At 44.6% G+C, this 13661-nt stretch overlaps 1 protein-coding gene across 1 annotated transcript in view; it reads right to left on the bottom strand.

Annotated features, from left to right (window-relative positions):
• Positions 1-13661, bottom strand: part of LOC137376696 (rho guanine nucleotide exchange factor 33-like) — a 75169-nt gene that overhangs the window by 25071 nt on the left and 36437 nt on the right. The window contains exons 5-7 of the mRNA XM_068045671.1: positions 13059-13195; positions 10692-10837; positions 8084-8332 (exon numbers count right to left, since the gene is read on the bottom strand). Of these exons, the coding sequence (XP_067901772.1) occupies positions 8084-8332; positions 10692-10837; positions 13059-13195 (532 nt within the window). The remainder of the gene's footprint in view (positions 1-8083; positions 8333-10691; positions 10838-13058; positions 13196-13661) is intronic.

The raw sequence follows: 13661 nt of genomic DNA, 5'->3' as shown, positions 1-13661 counted from the left end.
TGGCGATGTCCAGGCCGGTCATTCTTGGCTGTGACTTCAACTGCATCATCGATGCAGCTGGACGATCAGGCATAGATGACAGCAAACTGGATGCTCCATCCAGATTCCTAATGGAAACAGTAAAAGATGCTAAGCTGCACGACATTTTCAGCAACACTGCAGACGGAGCGCCCGGTTAAGACCGGATGGGTCTGCCCGTTCCAGGATTGACTTTGACTTCCTGTTTGTGTCCCGTGCATTCATGGTCAGATCCACCGACATCAAGCCTCTTACTGGCCGACTGTCACTTACAGGACAACCAGCGGGTTGGCAGGGGGACACGGAAGCTGAACATAACACTGCTAACCGCAGAGAAGATTGAGGAACTCAAAAGGGATTACAAAGGTTGGAGAACCGTGAAAACCCTCTTTGAGTCTCCGGTACACTGATGGCAAGTGATCAAGGCGTATATCAAGAGGTTCTTCATCCTCAAAGGTGTTCAGAGGGCGAGAGAGAGACAGAGATAAATGTCCCGACTCCAGAAAAGAATGCAAAATCTGCTCCGGCTGCAGTCGACGGGAGTCGAGGTCAAGGAGGATCTCCAAGAGGTGAAGAGCCGGCAGGCCTCGCTCTTTGCCACGGAGGCCTCCAAGATCATTCAGAGTCCACTCCATTGAGCAGGTGAGATGTGCTTGCGTTTCTTCTTCCAAAAGGTACACAGAGAGAGCTCTGTGATCAGCAGCCTGAAGGAAGAGGATGGCTCGGTAACGTCTTCGCAGTCTGATATACTAAGGATGAGCAAATCCTTTTATTCTGGGTTGTATGACATGAAGCCCATGGACAGCACGGCCTCCCAGTCCTTCCTGTCATCTATCACAGAGGTCTTAGATGACAGCATGTGGGACAGTCTGGACAAACTGCTAACTCTGGATGAGCTGACAAAGGCCGTCAGGTCCTTCGAGATGAGTAAAACTCCGGGAAGCGATGGCTTACCGGTTGAGTTGTATTCAGCTCTGTGGGACTGGATCGGTCCGGACCTGCTGGAAGTGGTCGAGAGATGCTTCTGGCCAGCAGCATGTCAGAATCCAAGAGGAAAGGCATCATTACCCTCATCTACAAATGGAAGGTGGAGAGGGCTGAAATCAGCAATTGACGGCCCATGTCACTGCTTAATGTATAAAACAAGTTGCTGTCCAAAGTCATCGCCAGTCAGGCCAAGTCTGCTCTGGAGTTGGTGATTCACCCTGACCAGACCTGCACTGTACCTGGCAGGAAGATCTCTGATAGTCTCGCGCTACTCAGAGATACGATCGCCTATGTATGGGACAGTGGGGTGGACACCTGCCTCATCAGTTTGGACCAGGAGAAGGCCTTTGACAGGATATCGCACACCTACATGATGGACGTGCTCTCCAAAATGGGGATTGGGGAGGGAATCCACAATTGGATCAAACTGTTCTACACAAACATCAGTAGCGCAGTCTCAATCAATGGGTGGGAATCAGAAGGCTTGCCGATCAAATCTGGAGTCAGACAGGGCTGTCCTCTTTCCCCAGTCTTGTTTGTTTGCTGTATCGAACCTTTTGCTGAGTCCATTAGGAAGGATGTGGGCATAAGAGCGGTGACAATCCCAGGCAGCGGAGGCACTCAGGTCAAAGCCTTCCTGTACATGGACGACATCACCGTCTTCTGCTCGGATCCACTGTCAGTTTGCAGTCTGATGAGCATCTGCGACTAGTTCAAACTGGCCTTGGGAGACAAAGTAAATCACAGCAAGAGCGAGGCCAGGCCATGTTCTTTGGGAACTGGGCCAACCGATCCTTAGTCCCCTTCACCGTCAGGTCAGACTACCTGAAGGTGCTGGGGATATGGTTCAGAAGGGCTGGGGCAGTACGCAAATACCAAATGTCACTACGTGCTGAGGTTCTATCTGTCCCCGGTGTTGCAAAGGATGGGTCTGATCACATTGCTGCGGAACGCTCCATCCAGTTGGACCGTGCCATATCACCTATCCTTCGTGGAAACGTTTGTGCGGAAAAACACCTTTGACCATCAATCTGTCAGGCAGTGGTCTGCATGGAATGTCCTCAAGGCCCTACGGGAAAAGGAGATGGTGGATCCTGTCAGATGGTTCCCTGAGCAGACTGCCAAAGTCATTTGGCGGAATGCCTCATCAGCAGAACTTTCACTCAAGCACTAAGACGTAGCTTGGCTGGTGGTGAGAAGAGCCCTCCCCGTCAGATCCTTCTTCTGCATTCCCAGAACCTCACCCCCTCCACACGCTGACCTCGAGATGGCTGTGGTAGGGAAGAGACTGTTAGACTGTTGCCCACCTCCTTCTGGAAAGTGCCTTTGAAAAGCAGGTGTGGAAAGAGATGCAGTGGTTTTTGTTGAGGTTCATTTCAAGCAGCTTTGTAACACAGGGGTCTGTGCTCCACGGGCTGTTCCCAGGGATGCACACCGAGATATACATCAACTGCTGCTAGAGGAACATCAATTTGGTGAAAGACACTCTTTGGTCTGCCCGAAACCTGCTGGTCTTCCAGCGCAAAGAGTTGTCCACGACCGAGTGTTGCAGACTGGCACATTCCAAGGTCCAGGACTATGTGCTGAGGGACGCACTAAAGCTTGGGCAGCCGCTGCAAAGGCTCAATGGGGAAAGACCACTGTGTAAGGTCCTTCCACCATAGTGAACAGAGGGGCTGGACCCATGGAAAACACCTCGGGCTGTATATGCCAAATAATGGTTTGCTGTAAAATGTACATGGCATGTAAAATGGAATGGAAGAGTTGTGAGGCAACTCACTCCTGTATTGAAGAAAACTGATTTCCCCTGCACTTTCTGGAATGTCAACTTGGTGCTGTTTTGAACTGTTTTGTATTGCATTGTTTACAGATTTTTATGAATAAAGTATATTTTTGAGAAAAAAAATATTCAGAGAGACTTGGATGTACTTATGCAAGGAACACAAAGTTAACAAGCAGGGAAGGCAAGCAATTAGGAAGGCAAATGCCGTGTTGGCCTTTCTTGCAGGGGGATTGGAGTACAAGAATAAAGAAGCCTTGTTACAATTGTACGGGGCTTTGGTAAGACCACACCTGGAGTACTGTGCGCAGCTTTGGTCTCCATATTTGAGGAAGGATATACTTGCCTTGGAGGCGGTACAACAAAGGTTCACTAGATTGGTCCCTGGGATGAGAGGGTTGTCCTAAGATGAGAGGCTGAATAAATTGGTCCCATACTCACTGGAGTTTAGAAGAATGAGAGGTGATCTCATTGAAGTATACAAGATTCTGAAGGGGCTTGATTGGGTAGTCACTGAGAGGTTGCTTCCCCTGGCTGGAGAATCTAGAACACGGGCACAATCTCAGGATAACGGGTCAATCATTTAGGAATGAGATGGGGAGAAATTTCTTTACTCAGAAGGTTGTGAATCTTTGGAATTGTCTACACCAGAGGGTTGTGGATACTCCATCATTGAGTATATTCAATTCAGGGATCAATAGATTTTTGATCTTTCAGGGAATCTAGGGATATGGGGAACGGGCAGGAAAGATTTGCGGTAGAAGATTAACTATGATCATATTGAATGGCAGAGCTGGCTTGATGGGCCGAATGGTCTACTCCTGTAGTTCTTATGTTCTCCTTAATAAAGATACAGAAACTGTACACAGTACTCTAGGTGTGGTCTCACCACGCCCTGTACAGTTGTAGCGACTTACCTACATTTAAACTCAATGCCCCTTGCAATAACCAACATTCCATTTGCCATCCTAATTACTTGCTGTACCTGTATATTAACTTTTTGTGTTTCATGTACAATGACATCCAAGTCCCTCGGTACTGCAGCATTTTGTAGTCTAGCTCCATTTAAATAATATTTTGCTTTTCTAGTCTTCCTTCCAAAGTGGATAACCTCATGTTTTCCCAAATTATACTCCATCTGACAAATTTTTGCCCACTCACTTAACCTATCTATATCCCTTTGCAGACTCTTTAGCCTCCTCACAACTAGCTTTCCCACCTATCTTTGTATTGTCAGAAAATTTGACTACAACACACTTGGTCCCTTCATCGAAGTCATTAATATAGATTGTAAATAGTTGAGGCCCCAGCACCGATCCCTGTGGAAACCCACTTGTTACAGTTTGCCAACCTTTACTGTCTCAGAATGTGGTAGAGGCATTGACGCATTCAAAAGGGAATTAGACTGTTATATAAGAAGGAAGAATGTGCAGGGTTACACAGAGAAGGCAGGGAACGGGAATTGCTCTTCTGGAGAGCTGGTGCAGACACGATGGGCCGAATGGCCTAACAATTCTGTGAACCTTTCATCCCAACTCTCTGTATTCAGTTAGTTTGCCAATCCTCTACCCATGCTTTTATGTGGCACCTTATCGAATACCTTTTGGAAATCTTCTAGTTCCCCTTTATCCACCCTGCTCATTACATTCTCAATGAACTCTAATAAATTTGTCAAACAAGACTTCTCTTTCATAAAACCATGTGGACTCTGCTTGATTCTGTTATGATTTTTTATATGTTCAGCTTCTACTTCTTTAATGATGGATTCCAGCATTTTCCTAATGATGGATGTTGGGCTAACTGGCCTATAGCTCCCTGCTTTCTGGTTCCCTCCTTTCTTATACAGGGGCACTACATTTCCAGTTTTCAAATCCACTGGGACCTTACCAGAATCTAGGAGATTTTGGAAGATTACAACCAATGCATCCGCTATCTCGATAGCCACTTCTTTAAAGAGCCGAGGATGCAGGCCATCAGGTTCAGGGGACTTATCAGTCTTTAGTCCCATTAGTTTGCCTAGTACCTTTACCTCTAGTGATCATGATTGTTCTAAGTTACTCCCTCCCTTTTGCCCCCAGATTTTCTATTATTGGGATACTTTTGGTGTCTTCTTCCATGAAGACAGATACAAAATATTTGTTCAAAGTATCTGTCCTTCCTTTGTTTCCCATTATTAATTCCCCAGTTTCATCCTCTGAGGGAGCAATGTTTACTGTAGCTACTCTCTTCGTTTTTATATACTGGTAGAAGCTATCTGTTTTTATATTTCTTGCTGGTTTACTCTCAATCTATTTTCTCTTTTTTTAGTCATCCATTTCTGGTTTCCAAAATTTTCCCAGGCTTCTGGCTTACCATTAATCTTCATTATATTGTGTGCCTTTTCTTTCAAATTGATACAAATAAACAAACATATCCTTAACTTCTTTAGTTAGCTACAGATGGTCCATCCTTCTCCTAGAGTCTTTATTTCTCAATAGAATATATCTTTGTTGAGAACTATGAAATATCTCCTTAAATGTCTGCCACTGCTGATCTTACTGGCTTACCTTTTAATCTATTTTCCCAATCCACTTTTGCCAACTTTGTCTTCATATCATTGTAATTGCTTTATTTAGATTTAAGACATTAGTTTCCGATCCAAGTTTCTCACCCTCAAACTGAATATGAAGTTCACATGTTATGATCACTCTTCCCTAGAGCATCTTTTACTATGAGATCATTAATCCTGTCACATTAAACATTACCAGAACCAAAATAGCTTGCTCCCTGGTTGATTCCACAATGTATTGTTCTAAGAAACTGTCCTGAATACACTTTATGAACTTTTCCTCAAGGGAAGGATACAGAAGAAGATAGAATTGGAACGTGGAAGGGGAATGTGGGTGGACAGTAATAGAAGGAAGTGCTCAGAGATGGCCTTATCTGTGATTGATATGATGGGACTAGCAAGACCACATGAGATGGCAAGGCCAAGGGGGTGGCTGTGAATATGGGTTGGGAAGTTTACATGGACGGAGAGATTTAGGGGAGGATAAGAGGGCAGTGAACTCAGGAGCGAGAACATGATGAGTTGAGATGGAGGTTTAAAATCACTGAAGATGAGAAGTTGTTTGGTGCAGAGGCTGAAGAAGGAAAGCAGTGACGATATCACAGTGAGAAACTTTTTGTCATACTTAGGAGTGCAGTAGAGGATTTTGAATGAGAGGTAATAGGTGTGGAACAAGGTGAGATGCTCAAAGGAGAAGAAAGTGCCAGAGGAGTAAAGGGTCAGGCCAATGTGTAATCTGATGATAAGAGCCAGTCCGCCACCATTGTCTTGACAGGTAAGTGGTGGAAGATGTAGCATGTGGGGAAGCTTCATTAAGGGGAAAGGTGTCATCATACCTCAGGCCTGTTTCTGTTGAGGCCTTGATGTCCATGCAATCATCCACAATAATTTTACGGAAGGGAAGGGCCTTATTCACAAATGAACTGATATTCTGGAGGGAGAAGAGTAGAGGGGTGGTGAGAGCTGATCCTTTGCAGAGTCCACAGGGTCAGGATTGGGAGGGGTGAGTTGGACAGGAAGGAGATTGGCAGTGGAGATACTGGATGGAAAGCTTGTTGAGATGATAGGATCGAGTAATTGGAGTTGCTAGTTGTAATGAGGAGAGATAAGAGAGAAACTAGAATGAGATGCGAGGTCAGGGCTAGGACAAGGGGAAGTTAGAGAAGAAGTTTGACTCGGTGGGCTAGTGGAAGGGAGGGATGCAGCAGAGGCAAGCTGTATGCTTATTTAAGAGGGAGTCAAGCTTCAGACAGCACCAAGAGAAAAGGATGGTTGAGGAGTACTGAAGGTTTGGAGTTGGAAATTGGGAGGACAGAGTACCTGAAAGGGGAGAAGTGAAAGGAGAGTTAAAGATAGAAGAATAGGATCTAGGAGGGGTAAAGAGAAACAAAGTTTTTTTTAAAAAAGAGCAAAAGTGGAAACAGAGTGATGGGTTCAGATCCAAATTGGCAGCCAAAATGAGCACACGAATGGACTCAGGGAAAGCTCAAGTTACATAAAAATTAGGATACATAAAGATCTGATATTAAACGGGAAACAGGAAATTTACAGGAGATAAGAAGAAAAGGTCCACAGTTAAAGTTGGAAGTCCTGTGGCGGGATAACGATGACATAGGGAGGATGGAGTCAGCATGGAGTATCGATTGTTTGAGTTCAGAAACAAGTGTAGTAAGTAAGTTTGAGAGTCGAGTCAGAGAACGCACTCATGGAGGTATTTTCGTGGAAATGAAGATGCAGAGGTGTAAAGAGTCAGTTAGATAATCAGAAAGATGATGGTGAGGTTGGAGAACATCATAATCCAGAAGCAGCAAAGGTTTGTTTTTCAGCCCGGGCGAGTGGGTTTCTAGCTAGGAACAGACTGAAACTTAAAAACCAGTATAACCAGTGGCCAATCACAGGTTCAGCAGGAGGTTGAAGTGTCTCAGTCACAGCAGTGTGGGGAAAGGGCTGTAAATTGATCAAAGAGCAAAAAAGCAGCAGATCAGAGATAGAAACTTGGCCTTATGATATAGCCAGTGTAGTGCAGAGCAAAAGTGTCTTCTTGCTGAGAGATGTTCAGGAATTTGAAGCCAATTTTGAGAGAAGATGTAGATCAAATTTTTCCAGATCTTTACTAGAGCTCACCAGGTAAGGCTGGGGGATGGGGTTTGAACTACAGACAGAGGCAGTTTAAGCTAATAGTTAAGCTGAAGATTGGGTTGAAATGCGCCCACTATTAGAATCAGGGAACTTAAACAGTAGAAGAGAGGATTTAGTGGGAGAAAGAGCAACGGATGGCAGAAGATAGTCAAGGATAGATGTGCACAGTGAGGAGGTTCCTAGGTAGCTGACTGCCTCAGAGCCACTTTTCAGAGAACACTACATTTGGCCTCAGTGCCACTGGGCTAGGCAAGAAAAATTGGCTAGGATTGTGTTCCTGATTGTGATCTACCAACCCCTGCTTGTTGGAAGTATGGATGTGTGGACTTTAGCTGAGGACGAGATTGGTCTCAGCTATAATGCCCTCCCAGTTTGTTGTCACTTTAAAGGTTCACCTCTGAATAATGGCCACCATAATAGTGGTGATGGAACCATACCCTAATGTAGAATCTAAATGTTCAGGAGGTGAAGGGAGGAACCTAGCTAAAGAATTTTTTTCTAAAACTTTGAGCAAATCAAGAGCGTACATATGAACACGGACTATCGTGTGTTCACTTACAATACAAAGTTTATAAAAAACAGATTGATTATTTCAAACAGTATCATGTTACCTTTCAAATGTTGAACATTTTTGCTGTCCAGCTGACTTGTGGCATGGTTGGTTTCCAATGCATTTTCTTGGGAAGCATATCTATTTTGGTTCAGTTCTTTGAAACTGTCTGAATACTCCACCATTGGTTCTGTGTCAACATGTTGCTGAAACTCTTGATCATTTCTCAGCAGTGGTGACATTAACTCATGTCTTGGATGAGCATTGCCGGGTGAGTTTTGTCCTCCTTCTATGTCTGTTTTCTGCACAGCTAGAATACAAACAGATCCATTAAACTATCAGAATGGATTAGAACCATAGAATCATAGAAAAACCACGGCACAGAAGGAGGCCATTCAGCCCGTTGTGTCCATGCCAGCCGGAAAAAAACTAGCCGCCCAATCTAATCCCACCTTCCAGCGCCTGGTCCAAAGCCTTGCCGGTTACAGCGCTTCAGGTACATGCCCAGGTACCGTTTAAAAGAATTGAGGGTTTCTGCCTCCACCACCGTTCCTGGCAGTAAATTCCAGACACCTTCTGGGTGAAAAACTTTTCCTCATGACCCCTCTAATCCTTCTACCAATCACCTTAAATCTGTGCCCCCTGGTAATTGACCTGTCCATTAGGGGAAACAGGTCCTTCCTGTCTACTCTATCTAGACCCCTCATAATTTTTTACACCTCGAATAAGTCACCCCTCAGTCTCCTCTGTTCTAAGGAAAACAACCTTAGCCTATCCAATTTTTCCTCATAGCTGCAACTTTCGAGCCCTGGCAGTATTCTTGTAAATCTCTTCTATACTCTTTCCAGAGCAATTATGTCCTTTCCGTAATGTGGTGACCAGAACTCTGTGCAATACTCCAACTGTGGCCTAACCAGTGTTTTATACAGTTCCAGCATTACATCCCTGCTTTTGAATTCTATACCTAGGCCAATAAAGGAAAACAATCCATATGCCTTCTTCACCACTCTATCTACCTGTCCTGCCACCTTCAGGGACCTGTGGACATGCACTCCAAGGTCTCTCACTTCTTCTACTCTTCTCAATATCCTCCCATTTATTGCGTATTCCCTCACTTTATTTGCCCTCCCCAAATGCTTTACCTCACACTTTTCTGGATTGAATTCCATTTGCCACTTTTTCGCCTACTCAACCAAACCATTGATATCTTTCTGGAGTCTGCGGCTATCCTCTTCACTATCAACTACACGGCCAATGTTTGTGTCATCAGCAAATTTCCCAATCATGCCTCCCACATTTAAGTCCAAGTCATTAATACATACCACAAACAGCAAAGGACCCAACACTGAGCCCTGTAGAACGCTGCTGGAAACAGCTTTCCATTCACAAAAACATCCGTCGACTACTACCCTTTGTTTCCTGTCCCTGAGCCAATTCTGGATCCAACCTGCCACATTCCCCAGTGTCCCATGGGCTTTCATTTTACTGACCAGTCTACCATGAGGGACCTTGTCAAAAGCCTTTCTAAAATCCATGCAGACCACATCCACTGCACTACCCTTATCAATCCTTCTTGTTACTTCATCAAGAAACTCAATTAAGTTAGTAAGACATGACCTTCCATTAACAAATCCATGCTGACTATCCGTGATTAATCTGTGCCTTTCCAAGTGGAAGTTTATCCTGTCCCTCAGAATTGATTCCAACAATTTTCCCACCACTGAGGTCAGACTGACCGGCCTATAATTATTTGGCCTATCCCTCGTACCCTTTTTAAACAATGGTACAACATTCGTCTGGCAGCTCTCCTGTATCTAGTGAGGATTTGAAGACGATCCTCAGCGCATCCGTTATTTCCTCCCTGGCTTCCTTTAACAACCTGGGATGCAATCCATCCGGCCCTGGTGTTTTACCCACTTTCAAGGATGTCAGACCCTCTAGTATTTCATGGTTAGCCATGACCTCAGGAAGACAGGTATTGAGGCTGGCTCTGTATTCTGCGAATATTATCAAACACCACCACCTGCAAGTTCCCCTCTAAGTCATGCAACACCTGACTTTAAAATGTATTGCTGTTCCTTCATTGCTGCTGAGTCAAAATCCTGGAACTCCCTTCCTAACAGCACTGTGGCTGTACCTACACCACATGGACTGCAGCTGTTCAAGAAGGTGGCTCATTCCTAACTCTTAAGGGTAATTAGGAACGGGCAATGTATGCTGACCTTGCCAGCACTGCACGCATCCCATGAATGAATACAAAAAACCTGTATCCTAAGCACCCATTCCTAGAATCGTTGCATAATTCCATTGCTTTTGGTTTGCCTTATAGCAGGTTTCCAGTTGCTTACATTAAGGAGACTGTTAACAAAAATGAGAGTGCATGGAATTGGAGGCAACCTATTGGCTTGGGCAGGGTATTTGTTAGAAAGTAGGAGGCAGAGAATAGGGATAAATGAGTAAGTACTCAAATTGGCAGGATATGGGGGAAAAGCAGGAACTGGACTAATTAGATAGCTCCTTCAAAGAGTTAACTCAGGCATGATGGGCCAAATGGCCTCCTATGCTGTAAGATTCTATGATTCTCTGACGTGGAGGAAAATAGCAAAGAAAAATGAAAAAGTATTAAACAAATCCAACTTTACTCATGAAGATAATGAAGTCATCCCTACCTTTCTGGAATGTGCTATGGGGAAGGCTTGCAGAGTAGCGTTTATTCAGTCTGGGTTCATGACTTGCATACATTTTACTGTATAAAGCTTGGTCTACCGGATATTTCTCTCCTGTTTTTTGACCTTCCCAATTCCACGTTTTACTGCTGAAAGAAAATTATGAACATCAATTCCTCAAGATTACTTGTTTACAAACATTCTACATCATTATAGTATGAAGTAAAAAAAATTGAAAATAGTTAGGTGTGTCACCTATCCTATAGAAATGAAAAAAAATGCACACCCAGTGCACAACTTGGGCACAGGTGCAGCTATCAATTTTCTATGTAATAATTTTATCCTGTCTTTTATTTAAAGCCTAGGGTGCAAAGTAAGGTGGTAGGCAATGTGTACCACATTTCTGGTAGGTTCATGGTGCTTGGTAGCACTGGGGAAGAGGGAAGTCACTGGGGGGAATTTTATGGCAGGGGCTCAATGTCGAGGAAAACTGACGCCGAGATCCCCGCGTCATCTCTTTTCCAGAAGGCTCACCGAATTTAGTGCCAATCAGGCAGTGTGGACCGTGGCAGGTCTTCCACAGGATTTAAGACCTGCCATCCAATCAGAGGCCAGCAGCTATAGCGCCATCACGCAGGCGGTGGCTGCTGCTGGAGATGACCGTCCTAGAGGCCGAGGATTGTTGCAGGTGCCAGGCCTTAGGTAGGTTAGAGCGGGAGGGGTCACAAGGGAGGGGGGTCAGCAGCAAGAGCAGGGTGGTGGCCCTTAGTGGGAAACCCTCCAACCACCACCCCCCCCACTACTGATGCTGGGTCCCTCAGTCAGGCATCATGCCTTTGAACAAGGGACCCCTGCAGCCCCCACCACTCCACCCCACTGGAGCCGGGAAGCAGCTCACACGGTTTCTCATGCCATGCTTCCCATGTGATGAGAGGGCCATCCGCCGCAGGGGTAATTGCGGCTGCGATGGGAAGAGGCACTTAATTGGGAGTTAATTACCTAGTTAAGGGCCTCAATTGGCGGAGGAGCAGGAAGGCCATTCACAGGCCTTTCCCGCCTAGACTAAATTTCAGTGGAGGCGGGATCATGGCAGGAAGCAGCACCCACCCCCCACCCCCCCCCCCCACCCCCAAACAACCCACGTGATTTTATGCTCTTTCCACCTCCAAACCCTCCGTGGGTGGGAGCGTAAAATTCCACCCACTGTGTTTAGTAGCATGGAGGGAAGTATTGACCTAGACTTTAGTAGCGCAGATGGAGTTCTCAGGTTGTTGGAGGCACCATGATGCAGATTGTGGGATCTTTTAGCACTGGGTCATCTTGCACCTCTAGGACTGCACAATCCATATTTGGGAAACAGTTACAGCTTTGGGAACAAGTATCAAGTCTCAGGGGGGCTAATGGACTAATGGTTTTCAATGAAGGTCTTAAAAATACAATGGATAAATGTACTTATATTCTTATGAAATATATATTTACTGATTATTTGGTTTAAATTCTTATTTCAGATGTTCAAAATTTTAGTTACTGAGGAAAAAATGGTAGATTATCTTTTCTTCCTGAAAACATTATGAGTGCTGTGTGGGGAAAAGATAATCCAAATTTTTCTGTAGCAGGGCACCTAATGGCATCTACTGTTGCTTATTAGACTTTCCCTTGATGTCCCATAGTCCAGGGCACCTGATCTCCACAAGATGTGCAGGTTCTACTTTCAGAGTTTTAAAGTTTTGGTATATGTAGCTCAGGGACTTTGAAAGGCATGTTGAACTGGAAGGGGTGGGGGTGGGGAGAAAATTGGAAGTTAGTGTGGATGTAAGTATGATAGCAGTGTGAGGGATAGAAGGAAAGCTTGAAACGGTGTGCCTGAAGTGATTAAGGTGAATGTAATCTCAATCTGGAATTGAAGAGGGTCTTGTGGAAAGGGAAAGGTGTATAAGCATTGATGGCATGTGGTGTGACCATTGGTACTGAGTAACATTAAAATTGCTGTCCATACCTATGGGAGACTTGGGATTACTAAAACAGTCCTGTTAGATTTTATGCAGCACTTTGTAAACCCATTCTTTTCACTTTAACTGAAATGCCTCAGTTTCTTAAAGCACCCCAATTACGAACTAATGATGTCTATCCCACTGACAGAAGCTTGATTGAGTGACAAAACAACCTATGGTTTGAGCTTGCAACCTTCTGGTTGAGTTTCAAAGCCTCAACCTCAACCTGGCCCCTTTCTAAAGTTGCCTGAATCACAACATAAATTTGTACCTTGTTCAAAAGTAATTAATTAACATTTTCTATTTCTCAAAACTCTCTTTTCCAAAAATGTGATTAGATTCACAAACTTAAGGCCACACTCCCTATACGATGTGATACCCATTTTGCGCTGATGTGCATCCTATATTTTTCTGACTGTGTTGCTTGTCTTGCTGGAGCATTTCAATATACTCTCTCATTTCTTTCTGTCTTTCACACAGTTCTTTGATTTGAGTGGTTGTTCCTTGAAGTTCTTCCTGCAAAATGAATTTTAAAAATGTCATTTGACTTCTTGTTACAGAAAAGACACCTCAGAGTCAAAAATCTTACACTAGAGACTTAAGCACATAATCCAGCCTGGCACTCCAGTGCACTACTGAGTGAGTGCTGCACTGTTAGAGATGCTAGCTTCCAATGATGCATGAAACCAAAGCCCCGTTTGCCCTCTCAGATGGATGTAAGAGATCCCATGGCACTATTTTGGAAAAAGAGCAGGGGAGTTCTCCCTGGTGTCCTGGCCAACATTTAACCATCAACCAACACCACTAAACAGATTATCTGGTCATTTATCTCAATGCAGTTTGCTTTGCACAAATTAGCTGTTGCACATGTTTTTTTAGAATATTACAGCGCAGTACAGGCCCTTCGGCCCTCGATGTTGCGCCGACCTGTGAAACCATCTGACCTACACTATTCCATTTTCATCCATGTGTCTATCCAATG

Source organism: Heterodontus francisci, chromosome 13 (assembly GCF_036365525.1).
Source record: "Heterodontus francisci isolate sHetFra1 chromosome 13, sHetFra1.hap1, whole genome shotgun sequence".
NCBI lineage: Eukaryota > Metazoa > Chordata > Chondrichthyes > Heterodontiformes > Heterodontidae > Heterodontus > Heterodontus francisci.
The sequence above is the reverse complement of the archived record's forward strand: the minus strand, read 5'-3'. Positions and strand labels throughout refer to the sequence as shown.